This window comes from Galleria mellonella, unplaced genomic scaffold, assembly GCF_026898425.1.
Source record: "Galleria mellonella isolate WM207_F2 unplaced genomic scaffold, CSIRO_AGI_GalMel_v1 utg158, whole genome shotgun sequence".
NCBI classification, from domain to species: domain Eukaryota; kingdom Metazoa; phylum Arthropoda; class Insecta; order Lepidoptera; family Pyralidae; genus Galleria; species Galleria mellonella.
The window spans coordinates 380-20,474 of NW_026442003.1; the positions used below are offsets into that span (position 1 = coordinate 380).

A 20,095-nucleotide genomic window follows, 5' to 3' on the forward strand; every position below is an offset into this window, starting at 1 on the left:
ATTCTTCAAATTGTCAGGTAAGAAAAAAATTAATTAAACAAACTACATTTAGATGGAGTATGAAGGCCAAGATTTTCAATTATATCTTTAGCAACACAAGTGTGTGAAAACGTCTTTTATTTCCTACCTTTAACATAAATTTTTCCTCAGTATTTCCCATGTAGTGGCATTTTTTTTAATGGATGCCATACCATTATGGTATGGTAACCCCACCCGCGCTATCGGTATACACCGGCGGGGCACCAGTGAAGGATGATATGTGAGGATGAAGCAGGTCAGTTAGCCCATCGTGACAATTTCAACAAGAATTGTTCACGATGGTTTCCAGGGGGAACCACACTAATAAGGTATATTACTAGCAATGAGGCTATCAAACTCCATTGGTAACAATCCCTTCCCCCCCCCCCCCATGTAGTGGCATTGTCTAGTTACAATTTTATTTTCTGCATATAGAATATTTCGAAACAATGCAAACATGACGTCATCTTCATCTACATTCCACCCCTCCATATCCATCATATTACCCCTACCAGCAAACAAGAACCAGTTTGCAAATGACCTGCCTCTCCCCTGTACAGTTTTGCGGATATCACCTTTAGTATAGATATGCAAAGATGTATACTCACAGGTGTGGAGCTAAAGCTGTCTGTGGCACTCTGCAGCAGATGCACCATGACGGTGGGGCCGTGCATCACCACCGACTCGTTGTTGGGCAGCACCAGGCGCCTGTGCCATTCGCCAGTTGTCATGCCGTGGCGGTACTCCTCCTGTGGGTTAGAGTAACGTAGGATAAAGTAATTTTTTTTTGATGGGTGTAAATGGAATCAATAATTCCATTTAAAATTAATGCTTAACTCACAATTTTTTTTTAATTGACTTTAATGGAATGGTAACCCCGCCTGCATTATCGGTATATACTGGCGGGGCACCAGTGAGGGATGATAGTTGAGAATGAAAAGGCAGGTTAGTTAGCCAATTGTAATGAATACACGTGGAATTCGGCACGATGGTTTCCAGGAAGGACCATGTGGAGATCGATTTGACAGGGTATATTGCTAGCAATGGGTCTGGTAGTCTACATTACTGACAATTCCTTCTTCCCTCACTAATATGCTATTACTGTGCATGGTACTGTTCATGTGTATAGGCGACGGTGGCCAATTTCAATCGAGCGATCCGTTTGACTGTGAAATATGGAAACATCTATAATACAATAATTACCTCGAGCTTTTCGGCGACTGCTTCTGTGTAGGGCACATATCTGGGGTCCGTTGTACCCTTGTAGAACCAACTGCACCTGCAATTTATAACAGTACTTTGCAATGTCAAGAAAACATACGTTAGACTAAAAAAGCTTATCATTGTCGAAGCAAATGGTGAAAGACAGAGAGGTGATAATCCGGCTGAACCGACTATACATGCTATAGCTATTTCATCAAAAGTCGTACAAAAGTCGATTGCTTGGGTACCTCTGTCCCATTCGTGTTTCGACCGTGAAGCAGTTGTGTTTGCATGGCTGTGTTTCGGTTTGAAGGATGTGATATGGCGTGAATTTACTGGGTACAGAGGAATAACACCTGAGTCCTCAGGAGTGGCAACGCATGGGGAGGTATCATGGGTGAAACAGTATACTCTGTTATGTCCATGGTACTGCTCATGTCTAGAGGCGACGGTTACCACTTTCCATCAGGTGGGCCGTTAGCTTGTTTGACATTCTAAGTTGTATAAAAAAAAAGACAACATATTTTTAATATTCACATCTCCCCTCTTAATGAGAAAAGATGGCAAACTAACCCCCAGCGCAGGCACAATCGGCCGGAGTACAGAACCTCAGGAGGAGAAACCAGCGTACTATGCTGCCAGTATTTAAAAGCACCGCTTTATACATCTTTCTCGAAACAGAATTGCTTCGGAAACCCAACCGTCTGAGGTATTGTATAAGACTAGTTGGGGTGATTTCGGTGGATATCACCCTTACATTACAGTCACTTTGTTAGCCAAACCATGACACTTCCTCATCTTCTCTGTACCGTCTTGCACGAGGTTCTCGTCATGCGGTACGGTGACATCCACCAAAAACACCTTCGAAAGTGCTCAAACCATCATCACGATATCAGATTTGTCCACAGACATTTATATTGCTAGCTATGAGGCTGTTAATCCCTGTGACTAATAATCCCCCCCCCCCAAGTGTCCTTTAGTGTTAATGATAACTATACATACACTTACCTCCTGACATTTGTCGGTTTGTCCGCCCAATAGACGGCTACCCTGAGCCGACCTATGATGTTCACGTCATAGCGACCACCATCTGTTGGCACCAGGGTATTCTCGTTCAGGTTGGCTGCAATACAAACGGACAAAACACGATAATTATATTTCTATATAATGAAAAACAATAAGGCGCATATGTAGGAAGACCGTGTGGTTCCAGCAGAGAATAGCCTTGTTCCTTTCCAGTGGATGCCGTAAGAGGCGACTAAGGGAACTTAACAGTCGAAGGTTGGGCAGCAGAGTCCCTCTTGAAACATTACCAAAGCTTAACTGTGGTTGCCAGGGAGGAAGGGACGCCCTATCAGGTCGACCTCCACGTGGTTTTCCATGGAAACCATCGTGAACAATTCTTGTTGATTTCGTCACGATGGGCTAACTGACCTGCTTCATCCTCACCTATCATCCTTCACTGGTGCCCCGCCGGTGTATATCGGTGGCGCGGGTGGGGTTATTATTTCATTATCACCCATAAAACTGCGGTTGCCAATCCGCCTGCCAAGCGTGGCTACTACTGACAAAACCCACCCCAATGAATCCATGTTCATCAGTAGACAGTTAATGGCCAATATCATCATCATCATCATCATCAACATCATATGTAGCTACTCTCAGATAAGTCTTAACAGATCACCGATCGTATTCTGGGGTTGCCATCACACAATTATGGGAGGTCCACACTTCCCCTCCCCCTCCTCCTCTGCCTTACATATGTCTATAGAATACTCACGGCTATGAAACGCTTCCTCCAATGCCTTCGAGTCCGCAAAGGAGAATCCTTTCCATGTGGACTTTTTCTCTGTGTCCACACGGTAGAACCAGTGGTGTTTGACTGGGGTGTACTCCGCGCTGGAGCGTTGCTGGAGAATATTTATTTTTACTTTATTATAATTTTGATTTCTTTAATTAATTTTGATGTTTCCTCCCACGAACACTCAGGTTGTGGATTGAGCTCCCTGCCGAGATTTTCCCAAGAGACTACAGCATAGGGTTCTTCAAAAGTGGGGTAAAGAGGTTTCTTCAGGGTCGGCAACGCGCGCGTAATACCTCTGGTATTGCAGGTGTTCATAGGCTACGGTAACCACTTACCATCAGGTGGGCCGTATGCTTGTTTGCCACCTCAGTGGTATAAAAAAAAAATTGGATTTTAATTAGAATTTAATTAAATTGATGAAATTGAAAGTGAACTATTTAATTATTGAAATCTTTGTGAAAATTAAAAAAACGAAATTTGTAGAATCTAATAAAATCTGCGCCAAGAATAATCCGATTATTGACAACATATCTGTGCCTCTGAAATTTTTTAATTTAAATAAAGAAAAAAAAAAATTGATGAAATTGAAAGTGAACTATTTAATTATTGAAATCTTTGTGAAAATTAAAAAAACGACGCCCTCCTCGCTTCTAATTTCTGCGCCCCACAGAGTCTACAATATACTTTATTAATTGTTACCATCTTTCATAATAAGTAGAATGCAATAAATAAATTGAATTAAATTTAAAATATCGCCAAGAATAATCCGATTAAATTGACAACATTTATGGTGCAGTAGTTGGCGCGTTGCTTTGCATTAATGATATCCAGGCCCTTTACACAAGTGGCAAGCGAATTCATCAATGGAATCGACATAGCTAGCGAGTCTGTCAGTTGGAATGAGATATCCGACGTTGCTATCTTTTCCTATCTCACGGATTCGCTAGCGATAGGTTTTTTTTTTTTTAAATGGATGACAATGGAATGGTAACCCCATCCGCGCTATCGATATACACCGGCGGGGCACCAGTGAAAAATGATAGGTGAGGATGAAGCAGGTCAGTTAGCCCATCGTGACGAATTCAACAAGAATTGTTCACGATGGTTTCCAGGGGGAATCACGTGGAGGTCGACCTAATAAGGTATATTGCTAGCAATGGGGCTGTCAAACTCCATTGCTAGCGATGGGTTAGCTTGCCATTTGTCTAGAGGGCGAGATTTCGATTCTCGGTTGGGAATCAGATTTTTCTGATGTGGCTCGGATCTGCGTATTCTGGCTTGTGCCCTCTGACGTTTGTTGCCAGGTTCCTCATAAAACGAAGGTATTCGAGCTTGAGGATAAAGCAAATGTTACTGATTGTAAAACCAATTGTCCGTTTAAATTCTGCGTATTAGTCATATGCCATATGCACTTAGTTAAATCTTATTTTTATTTGTGAAAACTTATAACTGGCTTTATGTATTTACTGTCTTTTTTTTTTATAACGAAATTTCTTATCTGTTAGTTATTCTATAATGTTAAAATAAACAAATGTACATTCAAGTAAGCCTATGGTTTCACCATGTTCTTCATAGATTATTGAATAGTTGTTACATTTGGTCAGCTGTAGATATTGGATGGGTAAAATTACGATGATCACTTTGAGTTTTGGGAAACATACATACTCGTATATTGGGGTCGACTCTGAGGTGCCACTTTTCTATTAAATTTTCAATTTAATATAACAGCGAAATGTATATTTTAAGAACTAGTAATAAATTTAGTTTCTAAAGAAAAAGCTCTTTGAAGAAAAAGTATTACAAATAAATTATATACCTCAGTCATAACAGCAACGTCTTCATTTCGCTCTTCGTTATTTTGAAAAATCACTGTGACGTCTTTGTGACTAGCGCCAGGCTTGTCCTGCTCCATATTACTATCACTTTCTCGTTTAGACTCGGTATTTCCGCTATCCATTGTTTTCCTAACTTTATAACGTTTATCTAATGAAGCCCAATTGTTACAGCAATATTTACAATTCATTACCATCGAAAGAAAACATTCATCATCTGTCATTTCCTCTAATTTACTTTTATTATCATTTTTATTTTCTAGATCGGTGACTTTATTACCTATTTCTTTATCTACAATTTGACTATAGCTTGGTTCGCCTATTTTTAATTCGTTTATATTTACATTACTATATTCCGTTGTGAAATAATTTACTCTCCTGACTATTTGGTCATTTTCAAAGTGTTGAAAGGACGTCAAATCCTTCATTAGATTTATTATGGACTTATCATGTGGAATGTTTTGGATATGTTTCTGATCTAAATTAGATTGACTACTTTGCTGAAAACTATTATTTTCCATTGAACTCGGTTTACTTTCATTTGAAGCATGTCTGTAATGATTTTGACTTTGGCTCAACTCAAAAAAAGACTTGGCTGGATCGGTATTCGTTGGGGTCGTAAAATAACTTGCTAATCTGTTAAAACTGTTATCATTGTCTTCTTGTTTATTAACAGGATTCTCAGGAGTGGAGAAAAAGCTAACCGGATCGGGTAACATTTTTGTCTCGGGTTGCTTCTTTTCTGCTGTTTGTGAAGGTATTTCGGGAAAACTACGTGATGTTTCAGGAATTTCGGTAGACAAAGAAGTGCCACCAAATAATGGCGTATCTAACTTTACATTACTTTCTTCTGTTTTGGGTTCCAACGTTGGCAAATGTTGTTCTTGACTCATTCCGCATACAGTAGAGGGAGGTGGTAATATTTCTGAAGAAAGAATTTCTGAGGAAAGGTTTAATCTTTGACTATCCGCAGATTCTATTTTTTGAAAGTTTTCCGTTTGCTTCACAGCCATATTGTCACCAAAAATAGTAGCTAAAGGAATTAGTTTCTCTGATGCACATGACGATTTGCGCGATTCCTTTTCTTGCGTTACAGGTAGTTCTTCATCAGGCCTGTGAATCGAACTATAAGTTGGTATCTCTGGAGGACGTATTTGTGTGGAAGTATCAGGAATGTACGGTTCGTTCTTAGTGTTTACAAATAAGTTTTCTGAAGAAATGCCACTTAGTCTTCTCTTGTATTCATCCTCAAAACCAGGCGGAATGCGCATAGGTATATTAGGTGAACCCACTTGGAACTGATTATATGGAGAAGAAATCGAATTTCTATAATGAGTTTCTGCAGCGTAGTTTCCAGTATCAAAATAAGAGGCTATTGTAATAACAGGGTTGTTCATAGTAATTAGATCAATTCTCTGTGACTTCTGCGCATCAAATATGTCATCATTTTCCTCAACTGCAGTTTCTTCCATTTTTTTAAATTTCTCTACTCTGTCAGTAAACGAATCTACTTCTGGAACAGGATCGTCTGAGCTTCTTTCTCGTTCTTTATATTCTATTTTATCATCATCAGTTTCCGAGGGATCTATAACAAATTCTTCAAAGAGAGGAAAATCTTTCTTTGCATCCTGTTCTATAGAGTGCACATCTAAACCACCAGTTTCATCGGACTTAAAGTCATTATTCGGTGCGGGAGGTGCTGTTGGTACACTCATTTGTCTGGGTAGCACTACAGGTGTATCTTCATACGAATTTTTGTACTCGGCTTTTATTTCATCACTAGCGTTATTGGGAATATTATCAAAAAATAAAGAATTTCCACCGTAAAAGCCAATTGAATTTGGATCCATTTGGAAAGCGTAATTGTGTTCTATTAAATCTTTCGAAGTAGGCATTGTATTGTCTGTACACCATCCATAGCCTCTGGTAGAAATATTATCCCCAGATTCATTATCTAAAAGTTTTGCCGCCGATTGTACTTGAAGAGCTTCAATGGTTTCTTCAGTTATATTAGATATTTCTACACATTGTTCTGTATCAAAATCAATCCGATCGTCAACTGGAGTATTACTTTCTGTGAATGGAACCTCTACAGGATTCAGAAGTTGTATAGGTGCTATGATGTTTTCTATCATCTGTGAAGTTAAATCATCCGTTTCTTTACCCTCTGGTTTATTAACTTCTCTACATGTTTCGCATATATTAAAGTCAGATACACTATCGTTTTCCTGACTATTACCACGAAGCGGTTTATCTCTACATGTGATGTTTTCACAAGAACTGATACTGGTGTCACGATTAGATACAGTTTCCACGTTTTTCGGTATTTCATTTAAAGACACATTTTTCAAAGCAAACTCGAGCTCCGTAGTTTCTAAAGATTTATCAGAGATATTATTTGTGCTATATTCTACCGGTGCTTCGATTTCAGCATTATCTGTTACATTTTCTTGATTAATTGTCTGATTATTTTGAATTATCGGAAATTGATCTTTATCTTTGTTGTCAATATCAAATCTAAAATTAGAAAATGTATTCTCTGGTATTTGAATATGATTTTTTGCAGACAATAATAATGCTTCTTTTGCTAAGATATCATTTTTCTCTTCAACTTGTTTAGTACTATTATTATATCTTACACTTGTATTTACAGTAGTTTGTATATTTGTAATTTCTAATACATCGTCATTACTATTTTTGCTTGTAGAATCATAACTGAAAAAATTCGCTGGAGGAAGAATATTTTCATCTTTAACTTCAGTTTGAGAAGTTTCTTGTAATGGAGGTTCGACATTTTCTTTTGTTACTGTTTCTTCTGTAACTGGTAATTTATTATCAAAAAATTGGTGTGCTGTCACATTTAATACATTTTCGGGTTTATTCTCATAAACTGTCGAATTAACAGACTGCTGTGAATCAGATGTTTTATATAGCGAACTTTCCTGTGTTGTTGGTGGTATAAAACTGAAAAAGTTTTGAGCAGACAAACTAATATCATTCTTACTCGGATTTTGAGCAATTTCTTGCTCAGGTACATTTGCATTTGGTATGTATTCACTTTTTTCATGTAACGTAACTGAACCGATAGGTTGTTTGTCTATACTTTCAAACGATGTAGTGTTAGTGTCATTAAAATAGGCATTATGCAGATTATCTTTAACAGGTGCTTCTGCCGTATTCACAACAGTTGAAGTATGTGGATCTTTATCATAATTGGTTACATAGTTTTGTTGTAAATTTGTATAATAGTTGGTCTGTTCTTGATTCTGATAATAATTACATGAATCTTGAACTGGATAATACTGCATGTGATCAAAATAATTAGACATATTGTTCTGATAATCGTAATTTTGTGAAGGTATTGGAGGCTGTTCATTAGGTACAAATATTTCAAATTCCTGGTTGTTATAGCCATACGATGCTTGTGCATTAGACTGATGGCCATGAGAAATATTTTCTTGGTTAAATGTTTCTTCTTTTTTAGCCTCATTGTAAGCAGGGTCAAAGAATGTAGTCACAGTATTCTGGATTTTATTTATATCTATAGAACTAAGTTTAGATTTTAAAGAACCAATAATACCAAACCCTTTAGATTCCTGTGGTGGTTCCTGGTATCTTTCTGTGGTTGGTCTACTTAAATCGAATGCTGTATTGTAATCAGATTGCACATTAGCTGGCGCAAATTTTTGTGTATTAGGTACATTAAATTGTGAGTACATAGTATTTTCTTGTTTATTAAGATCAAATGGCACAGTAGCTTGTTCAATATTAGGTGCTACTAATTCTTGTTCGATCGGTGCTAAGCTCGGTTGTTGAGGAACAAACAAATCACCTTGAAAACTACTCGGTTCCACTGTAGGTAGCAGGGGTTTAATATTATTACTTATTGAACCAACTCCTTCAATTGGACCGGCGTAATATTGAGGCCGTTTCTTATTTAATCTATAATTGATATTGCCACTTGCTTTTGGTGGTTCAGCAATCGATTTATGGATATCTGCCACCGGAGGCGGGATAATATGTTTAACATTTTCTTGATTACTTTGTATTAAATCATTTTCAGCAGTTTTCACAGTGCTAGGATTAAAGAAAGATGGAGCTACTGGAACGTTTTGCGCAAAAGATGAAGGCTGTAAAATATTATCTTGAGTATTCAATGGAATTGATTTTATCAAATTTGTAGTGTTCTGATCCAATGCTAATACATTATTAGATGCAGAATTTTGACAAATATTTGTAGTGGTGGATTCCGTTGTTGGAGTAGAGGACTGTAAGAGGTCCTCACCAGGGTAACTAGGAGTTGTACTTGCTGGTAGTGGTACTTCAGCACTTGAAGATAATGTTTTTTGGGGATTAAATGCAGAAGTCGGTGTAAATACATTTATAGGTGGTAATGAATTTGATGGTCCTGGGTTGAAAAAAATTGTAGATGACGGTGGTAAATTTACTACATCAGCAGAGTTCTCTTGAATAAAACTAGATCGATGAATAGATGTGGTACTATTTAACACATTCGTTGGCGGAGCTGTTATATTCCAAGTCGATGATTGTAAATTAAAACTGTCACTTGGTACATTAGGTGCTGATGCTGAAGAAATTGCCAGTGATTGTGAATCGCTTTGATTCTGAAGAACAGCTGACGCTTGTGTTACAGCTGGAGCAACTAAAGGAGTTGCAGGTACATTACAAATTGTCGGTTGCGATTTTGTTACAAGCGTCGGTGTGAATACAGTCGAAACTATATTTTGAGACTGACTGTGTCCAGAATTAAATAAATTCTGCAAATTATCTGTAGTCGAAGGATCTAAATTGGGCACAAATATATTTGATGCGAAAACCGGAGCTTGTGACATTGTAGGTTTAATTATTGGATGATTTGCAGATATCCGCCTTGCAACTGATGGTGGTAAGACTGATTTTCCTACTGTATTATTATCTTTCCTAGGTGCATTAGAGAACATAGGAGGAGGCGGAATTATAGGTGGAGTTGGTTGAGCGATCGCTGCAGTTTGAGCGTCTTGTCCATAAAACGGTACAGTTTGATTAGATGGATATTCTATAGTTCCAAAATTTTCGTCACCTTTATTAGCATATAAATTAGGTTCATTATAGTTTACTACTGAATGGACTGTAGCGGTTCCTTCGTTATTTGTTTCAGTATGTACAGGATTGAATAAATTAACTTCCTTTGGTCTAATTGGATCGGTTTCCAATCCCGAACCTTCATTTAATACATTAGTTGAAGTAGGTGGAGTGAAGAATGGCGGTATACTAGAATGGTTCATAGGGGGATGCAAAGGTAAATTTTGAGTATTTTCACGAGAACTTAATCCTGGTATTTGAGCGTATGCCTTCTTCTTTGTTGTGATGCGGTAATTTGTAGTACCTGTAATAAAAAAAATTACAATGAATATAGAATATAATGTGAAAAACTCAATTAAGATTTACAAAATTTATTCTACAGCTTGTAAAACGAACTGTCCTCAAAGGAATTGTTTAATATGGTTCCCACAGCTACTTTTTACTATCATACAATTCGCCATCGACAGGGAGTTAACCCCTATACCTTAGAGCCTACATGGTCGCGTACAGCGCGGTTTTAGAGATGTTTCTTCCCATGAAGGCTCCGGGAGCTATGTCTGTCGAAGATTTTCCGAGAGATTACAGTATGGAGTTTTTCAAAAAAAGAGGTAAAGAAATTTCTTCAGAGACGGCAATGCGCGCGAAACGCACCTGGTATTACAGGCGTTTATAGGCTACTGTAAATGGTTACCGTCAAGTGGGCCATATGCTTGTTTGCCACCTCAGTGAAATAAAAGAAAGTCAAATTGTTCCCCGTTTGAAAAAGGTGTCATGAAAACGTGAAAAGGTTATTAAACCTAAATTATAATTAATCAATACGGATTACAAGTGTCAATCAATATAATCCATTAAATTGACCTAAAATACAATTAACGTCGCTTTTTTATTTGCCAAACGTGCCAGTTGAAAACAAAATATGTTGGTAAATGCGCGATTCCGTATTCTACACGTATTTTCAAGTATTTTCAGCAGTGTCGACCAAATACAGCCTGATTTATTGCTGAGAAAGTAGCTTTTTCTACGCAGCAAAAAGTACTTTTTTTTTTTTTTTGTAATAATGAATACATTTCTATTTTACGGCTATAGTCCCGGTATAGGATAGACCACCCCTTCTCTTCTCGTGGGTAACATAAGATACGACTAAGGGAGGGAGATGGATGGGCAGCAGCGTCCCTCTTAAACCGTCTCCAAAGCCTAACTGCAGTTGCCAACCCGCCTGCCAAGCGTGGCAACTACTGGCAAAACCTCCCAAGGCCTATATTCAGCAGTGAACAGATAAAGGCTATTTCTATTTCAATACAGAAATAGGTAAATCAGAGGTACAGGTTTTTTTAGAAACTAATAACGTACAGTATTTCTCCAAATTTTTTATAGTTTTAGATAAACAGTTAATCTAAAACAATTTTCAATTTTTTACCAAATAATTACATTTCTGTTTTGCCAAAGATTGACTGGTATAGAATGCTATATAGCATTAAGTCCACATAAAAATTTGTACCAGACATTTTTTATAATGTGGTCAATAAATAAAAAAAAAAAAAGCGCTAACAGCCCATTTCATGGTAAAAAAGGTAACCATACAGCCCAGAACAGCACCGCGGACGTCATAGAATACACTAGTATGGCCCATGGTATCCCTCATGTAACCTCAATCTAAAGTGTTATGCCTCCATACCCTGTATTTTCACTGTCACATCCTACCGTTCGAACCGAGACAACCATGCAAGCATAACCGCTGATGGGAGAAACTCGACTGAGATTGGGAGAGAGGTAATCAAGAACATGATTTTGGTACAAAGTCTCCATCTGGTGGCACAAAACGGCAAACTACATAATTGCTAATCAATTCAACAATCAATTAAGTAGTCTTGTACAATTTTCTAATAAGTATTCCAGTACAACTTTCGCGCTGTTGCAATTAGCCAAGTATTTCTCGATGCAAAAACCCGGCTAACAGGGGGCGCTGTCAATCTAATGTGGCAACTGCGACACTAAGTTATTAAGGAGTTTCATAGATTAAGAATGGCGCGTACTGTCCCGATATACAATATATATAGTACGCACTGTGACAGTAATAGTTAGAAAGAGATATTATAAGCAAAACACGGAAGTGTGAGCAAGATCGAAAATATTTTGTCATTTACCAAAAATACAACAGCTTAGAAATAGGGTTCTTGTAATATAAAATAAATAAATAATTTTGTCTTGCTCTGCTTACGCCTTTTTGTGGGCAAAATAATTACATTACCCGTAAAAATTTATTATATTAGTATAAAAAAAATACACGTTCTTATATGTATGTATTATGTCGCCAATATTACACTATAATATTGCCACCTATTATATATGTGCTTTTTTAACACTGCAGAGGGCGCCACTATTAAGTTTCTGCCTCGATTAAAAATAATCTTAGATCCGGAACTACTTTATCGATACAATACAATAAGGAGAGTAATTTGTATGCATTTTATTGAAAAATATTTACGCATACAAATAACTCTGCCAATACAATAAGAGAGTATCTTGTATGCAATTTATTGAAAAACATTTACGCATACAAATAACTCTTCTAATACAATAAGAGAGTATGTTGCAATATGAAAAATTTATTGCATACAAATAACTTTGCTAATACAATAAGAGAGTATGTTGTATTCAATTTATTGGAAAATATTTACGCATACAAATAACTCTGCTAATACAATAAGAGAGTATCTTGTATGCAATTTATTGGAAAATATTTACGCGTACAAATAACTCTTCTAATACAATAAGAGAGTATGTTGTATGCAATTTATTGGAAAATATTTACGCATACAAATAACTCTGCTAATACAATAAGAGAGTATGTTGTATGCAATTTATTGAAAAACATTTACGCATACAAATAACTCTTCTAATACAATAAGAGAGTATGTTGTATGCAATTTATTGGAAAATATTTACGCATACAAATAACTCTGCTAATACAATAAGAGAGTATCTTGTATGCATTTTATTGAAAAATATTTACGCATACAAATAACTCTTCTAATACAATAAGAGAGTATGTTGTATGCAATTTATTGAAAAATATTTACGCATACAAATAACTCTGCTAATACAATAAGAGAGTATGTTGTATGCAATTTATTGGAAAATATTTACGCGTACAAACAACCCTCCTAATACAATAGGAGAGTATGTTACATGCAATTTATTGGTAAATATTTACGCTTCCTTTCATAACTTCTTATGGACTTGATCAATTGCAATTAAATTTGGTATATATGTACTATATGAGATGTAGAAAAACATTTTTAGGTCAGTGACCATATTCCAGTTACGGGAACGACGTCGCTAAAGTCATTAGTCAAAACTAATAATAAATAAATGGCTTTACAAGCCTTTCATTTATTTGTTCCTATTGATAAATAATACAGAAAAATACGTTTTTTTTAACGACAGATTCTTTGATAATTGTATTTGATTACTAGGGATCCGCAGCTAAAGAAACGGTTACGAAACGCTGTACTCAATGGTCCTGTATAGAAAGGAAAAATCTAGACAAGTCGTAGACACATCTAGATTTCTAACTGTAAAGAATTAGTCGTTTTAACTCGAACAAGTAGTTAGGACAGAAAATGCAATTCAGACAAAGTATGTTCCACAAAAAAAACCGACTTTAATTGTGATAAAGTTAATTACTTGGGTACCTCTGTCCCATTCGTGTTTCTACCGTGAAGCAGTTGTGTTTACATGGCTGTGTTTCGGTTTGAAGGGTGGGATATGGCGTGAATTTACAGGGTACAGAGGAATAACACCTAAATCCTCAGGAATGGCAACGCATGGGGGTATCATGGGCGAAAGAGTATACTCTGTAATGTGCATGGTACTGCTCATGTCTATAGGCAACGGTTACCATTTTCCATCAGGTGGGCCGTCAGCTTGTTTGCCAGTCTAAGTAGTATAAAAAAATCCTAATTTATTAATATTAAATGTTTTTTAAAAATGTTTCCCTTCTCCTTCGGTTCCTATCACATGCCATCAATAGGTGCTGCACATCTTTAACTTTTCCAAAGACAATACAATTTGGTGGGGGGAAAGGGATTGTTAGTAATGGAGACTGAGAATCCCATCGCTAGCAATATACCCAACCAGGTCGACCTCCTCGCGGTTCCCTCTGGAAACTATCATGGTGAATTCCTGATGAATTCATCATGATGGGCTAACTGGCCTGTTTTCATTCTCATCTATCACCCTTCACTGGTGCTCCGCCAGCGTATCCCGTTAGCGCAGGCGGGGTTACCATACCATTTTCACCCATCAAAAAAAAATATACAATTTGGTGAATCTATTCGTATTAGAGGTATATGTAAATGTTACATTCGTAGTGCGCCTAATTCGCCTTACAACTTGGTTTCATTTTCGACGTTATTGGCACGTATTTACCTTTTTTTTTATTTATTTATTATGATAACGTACCGAGCGCAGTGCTGAGGGCCTACCATGAAATATTTTCCGAAATTTCGGAGACGAACGAAACAGAATTTTGATGTTAAAATTATATAATACATGCCGTTTAAAATTATTAAAAATGTTAAAATATCGTTCCCCTGAACTATTAGGATAGGATTTATGATGAACGAAATGTTAAGCTCCATTTACTGGATCGATATCGGTACGAACAAAAACACGAAATTGAGCGCGAAAATTCGGAATTTCATTTCATGGTGGACCACCTGACCTCTCACGAGTGTAATGACCAATGTCGTAACATTACCATAATTGTGTACAAATTACACCGATTACTCGCAGTTATGTCCGTCCGCCCGTCCGTCTGTGCGTTGATGGTGTACGGACACGCAGGTGATAAGTGTGATGACATGACGGGTGCGCAAGAGTTTCGGAACTCGCGATTTTGGCAGCAATACACACTTGCACTGATATCATTTCGGTTTATTATGTTTTTTTTTTTAATTAATTTCCCCGTATGCATTGCTCGGACATTACTCTTACCTTGTTTATTACTTTTTTTGTAATTTTCAGTAAATGCATTGCACATATTACAGTGTAATCATATTTTTTTTATTTTATTTTTTTTTAAGTAACTTAGAATTGCAAACAAGCCCACCTGATGGAAAGTGGTAACCGTCGCCTATAGACATGAGCAGTACCATGGACATAACAGAGTATACTGTTTCGCAAATGACACGTCCCATGCGTTGTCATTTCTGAGGATTAAGGTGTTATACTTGCCTCTCTTGCTCTCTCTCTATTTCTCTATTATCTAATTACGTTGGCAATAACAATTTTAAAGTTTTTTTTTCTATTGATAATTAATGTACTCTTTTTGTTGTTGGCAATAAATATTTTCTTGCTTTCTTCTTTTTCTTTATGTGATTGAATTTACAATAAAACATCATAATTATAAAAGAGCATCGACTGTAGGCGGCGTGTGGTCCCGGCATAAAATACGCCACTCCCTCCTTTCCCTGGATGGAAATGAAGGGGTGGTCCATTCTATGCCGGGACCACACGGCACTTTTTAAATAATCCATCATAAATATTGAAAATTATTAAATTGTTCTTGATGTCACTTCCGTCAAGGCAAAATTATGAACTCTAAAAAAACAGCCAAAACAATTTTAAAAAAGACGGAAGTTCGTGGCATTTGCATCGCGGTGCTAGATCGATAATTACTTGTGACCTTATGCTAAGGGCATAGAGGTCACACTGCCGTGAGAACCTTATGAACTACAGGGCTGCGCGGTCAACGTCACGCCACGAGTGTTGGTAAATGGTCATACACAGCTGTTTTACACTAGCTTTTAATCGCGACTTTGTCCATATGACCGGGATATGTATCCATACCATATAATAGGTGTGTACTTATCATGTAAGTTGTTTAAACCGTTAAGACGTTAATAAGTAACAAACAAACATACTTTCACATTTGTAAGAGCATAGTATTATCTGTGGCTATAGTAAGGATATAGCCCGAAGAATAAGCAAGCTGAAGTGGCAATGGACTGGTCACATAGCTTGAAGAATCGATAACCGAACGATCGTCAATAGATGAAACGTTCTTGAGTGGCGACCTCGTACGGGTAAACGCAGTGTAGGAAGACCCCCCCACCCACTAGTTGGAGTGAGGACCTCAAATGCATTGCAGGGAGTTAATAAATGCAGGTGGTTCAGGACCGTTCCTCGTGGCAGTCTATGGGAGAGACCTATGTCCAGCAGTGGGCAAATAATGGCTGAGATGATGACGAACAGTAAGAATTAGTAGTGTCCAATCGAGACATGGATTTCACAATCAAAAATCAATATCGGTTACTGTTTCAGTTAATTAAAGGATTTGAAATTACTTTCGGCCTATTTTTTTAATACTTTCTATTAATTTTAATTATTTTAATGTTGAAATAGTTAAAATACATATGTACATATGTATATTATGAAATAGTTAATAAATTTAACAACAATTTTCATCTATCGGCCCACCTGATGGAATGTGCTAACTGTCGCGTATAAAGATAAACAGCATCTTGGACATGACACCCATAATGCGTCGTCATCATTAAAAATTTAGGTGTTATTTCTCCGTAATCAGTCATCTCCTTGCTATATTTCACACTTCAAACCAAAATACAACCATGCAAGAACACCAGATTGGCAGGATATAGAGGATAAGAGACAGAAGTACCTCATTCAGACGACATTTGTATAAAGTCTCCTTAAAAAAATTGATTCAAATTATTATAGCTACAAAATACATTATAATACTTACCAGAAATAGGAGGCTCCTTCGGCGGCGGAGCTACCTCTTTCACTCTCTCATCCACACCCATTAAAGGCACACCGATATCTTCGGGTCTTTGAAACTGTACCTCCTGATATCCTGAATCCGGCTTTACCTCATCAGGAGTCTGTTCTCGACTTTTCATACTCAACATGTTGGAAAACGAGCTAAAAACAGCGCTTGCCATTTGAGGCAAAACCGTTGGTAGCTGTGAAAAATTCTGCGCTATATCAGCTGTCAAGCTCTGCTGAATATCCGCATTCTGCACTTTCTCTGGTTCATTCAAATTGATCTCTTCCAGATTCTCTTCGGTCGCTTCCAAATTTGCATTCTTGTCTTCTTTGAGAAGACTGTTCAATGGGGCGCTTACATATCTACTTCCTTGTAATCTCGCGAAATATTCATTTACGTCAAAGTCATCTTCGGATTTTTGTGAAGCTTTTGATAAACTCGGCATAGCCGAGCTACCTTTATATTTATCATTTTGCTTACTGTCTAGTGTGTTTGGATTGATTGTTGGCGGTAATGTTGGAAATATTGTATTGGAGTTTGCGTCCCCAGATGGGAGATTTGTGACGCCGTATTCGTTGTGCGCCAGGGTACCAACTTGAGGCCCGGTTTGTTGATCTGAAACAATTAAAATAATTTGTATTATTTGATGTTAAAATACATAAAATTTCTTTGATAATTCATATTTGAACGTGTGCTTTCAATATTTTATTTTGCATAACTACCAACTTACAGTGTTTATACTATTATAATGTTGTTACTCTAAGTTTAGTTGATTGCATGTATTATCAGCGATGTCTTGTGTATTTAGATAAATCTTGTTATTATTTACGAAAATCTGTAATTGTATTTTTATTGTTTTTTTTTTTTTTTATTAGGAAACTTATTAGCTGTTGATTTTAACAAAAAAATACAGTAAAAAAAACATAGGTACACCATAATAAGGTGTATACTATAACATGGTATTTACGTTTTTTTGTAATAACGCTTAGAGAAATGGACACCATCTTTTACCTATTTATATTTTATTATGCCCAAAGATTACTATATATTGTTATAATCTATTTTGAGTAAAGATGTACAACAACATCATCATTATGATCATCATCATCCCCCCTCTTTATTCTATTTAATTGGGATCCACGTAATATGATTTTAATTATATTACACAAGGTTTTGGTTTTTGGTTTCACGACCTTTCCTGCCTTATATCAACCCTCCTCGGTAATCGAACTATTGGTGGTATCCACCACATATGGACACTAGGACATGAACATTATCGCATCTGTACATATTGCAGATACAAGTATATTATGCAATGCACAGCTGCGTTAAAGCATCATGCCTTTGCATTCAATATGTTTGACTTTACACAAGTAATAACTGCTGACTTTTCAATTGAAATTCTGAACAGTTCTAAGGACCCCACGCATGTCTTATCCTGCGAGAACTATAATTTTTAATTTAAATTCTTGACAGTTCTAAGTACAACTTTTGTAGGGGAATACAAATCTTGAGTTTTTTGTATATCAATGCAGTATATATGAGTATTTGTGCATACATATCAATCACGCCTGTCATTCATTGGAGTAGGCAGAAACTATCTATAAAAAGATCATACTATAAAATATTGAAAATAAAACAAAACTAATAAATATCGAAGCATTTGACGTTCTATGGAACGTCTTCATACACGCATCAATCTTTTCATACACGCTCGCCGATTGCGGGTACTTTTAATTTACCCCTTCTTCAACACGTAACCTATCGATGGTCGACGTACATCCGACTAGGGCGACCCCTACCGACATCTCCATTTATTAGTTTATAGCTAATGATAAAAAACTACGGCATAGAATAAACCACCACTTTCTTTCCCTTGAAAGTCATAAGAGGCGACTAAGGGAATTTAATGTTCGAGGAATTGGCATCAGCGTTCAGTTTAAAACATCATCAAAACCTAATTGCGGTTGCCAATCCATCTACCAAATTTGGCAACTACTAGGAAAACTCCCTTTAGAGAGAGGTAAATGTCCAACAGTGGACAGGTAGCTAACGGCTGTATCATCATGATAATCATCAATGATAAAAACAAGTTCAACAAAATATCGGTTGAAAAGAAAAAAATTTAAGTCCAATTTACGAGTATATATCTTGACCATCTTCGTGAAGCGTTTTATGCAACTGCATTACTTAACTTGCATCAGCATGGTAACGTTACATCATTGAGTAATATAGCTCTTATTGCTTGAACACTTAAAGTTAAATTTCTTCAAATTAATAACATAGTAATTTGCGAATGCCAAACGGACAAGTGCTTCTCGAAATTCGCGATCTGCGTTCCGTACATAATACAAAAATAATATACCCGTTGTTGTATCAGCCGTCGACTGTCCACTGCTGAACATAGCCTCCCCCGTAAGGGGGATTTTGCCAGTAGCTGCCACGTTTGACAGGCGGGTTGCCAACTACTGTTTGTCTTTTGGTGACGTTTTAATAAGGACGCTGCTGTCCATTCTTCCACTATAAGCTTTCTTACTCGCTTCTTACAACACCCACGGTAAAGGCCCTTCCTTTTTTTTCCCGGTCTATTCTATGCCGGAACCTACATGACTAAATAATAAATATACAAGTGTAAAATTACCTTGTACATAATAATCACCAGAGGGAGACTTTGTACAAAAGTCGATTTTGCTTGGGTACCTCTGTCCCATTCGTGTTTTAACCGTGAAGCAGTTGTGTTTGCATGGCTGTGTTTCGGTTTGAAGGGTGGAATATGGCGTGAATTTACTGGGTACAAAGGAATAACACCCGAGTCCTCAGGAATGGCAACGCATGGGGGGTATCATGGGCGAAACAGTATACTCTGTTATGTTCATAGTACTGCACATGTCTATAGGTGACGGTTAGCGCTTTACATCAAGTGGATACCGGTCAGCTTGTTAATCATTCTAAGTTGGATAAAAAAAAAATACACGAGAGAATCATATTGAATGCGTCAAGACAAAATTATTATGAGACCGTAACAGAAAAGAACTATTTGAAATTAAAGGAAAATAATTAACAAAGCCAGTTCGGAACTGGCACAAAGCTTCTATTTTTTTAACTTGCTACTACTTGTCTGAAACCACAGACCATATAAACAGCTTATATCTTTTGAACTTGCTAATACTGACACCAATTTGTCTCAAGTGCAGTACTTCACGTGTTCTGAGAATAATTAATTTAGAAAAATAAGTTTCCTATATTGGCCCTACGGGAAATGGGACCCAGGATGTCATTTATACAACGCGACGTGCCATTACCACTGTGTCGCGGAGGACGGACGAAAAAAAGTATTTTTTCTTAATTGAGAAAAGACCTAAG

At 37.0% G+C, this 20,095-nt stretch overlaps 1 protein-coding gene across 1 annotated transcript in view; it reads right to left on the minus strand.

Annotated features, from left to right (window-relative positions):
• Positions 1–626: 626 nt before the first annotated feature.
• Positions 627–20,095, minus strand: part of LOC116413324 (uncharacterized) — a gene marked incomplete at its 3' end in the record, with an annotated part of 103,090 nt that continues 83,621 nt past the window's right edge. Inside the window, 6 exon segments of the mRNA XM_052892479.1 lie at positions 627–767; positions 1,222–1,297; positions 2,230–2,344; positions 3,002–3,131; positions 4,842–10,243; positions 16,709–17,347. Coding sequence (XP_052748439.1) covers positions 627–767; positions 1,222–1,297; positions 2,230–2,344; positions 3,002–3,131; positions 4,842–10,243; positions 16,709–17,347 — 6,503 coding nt within the window.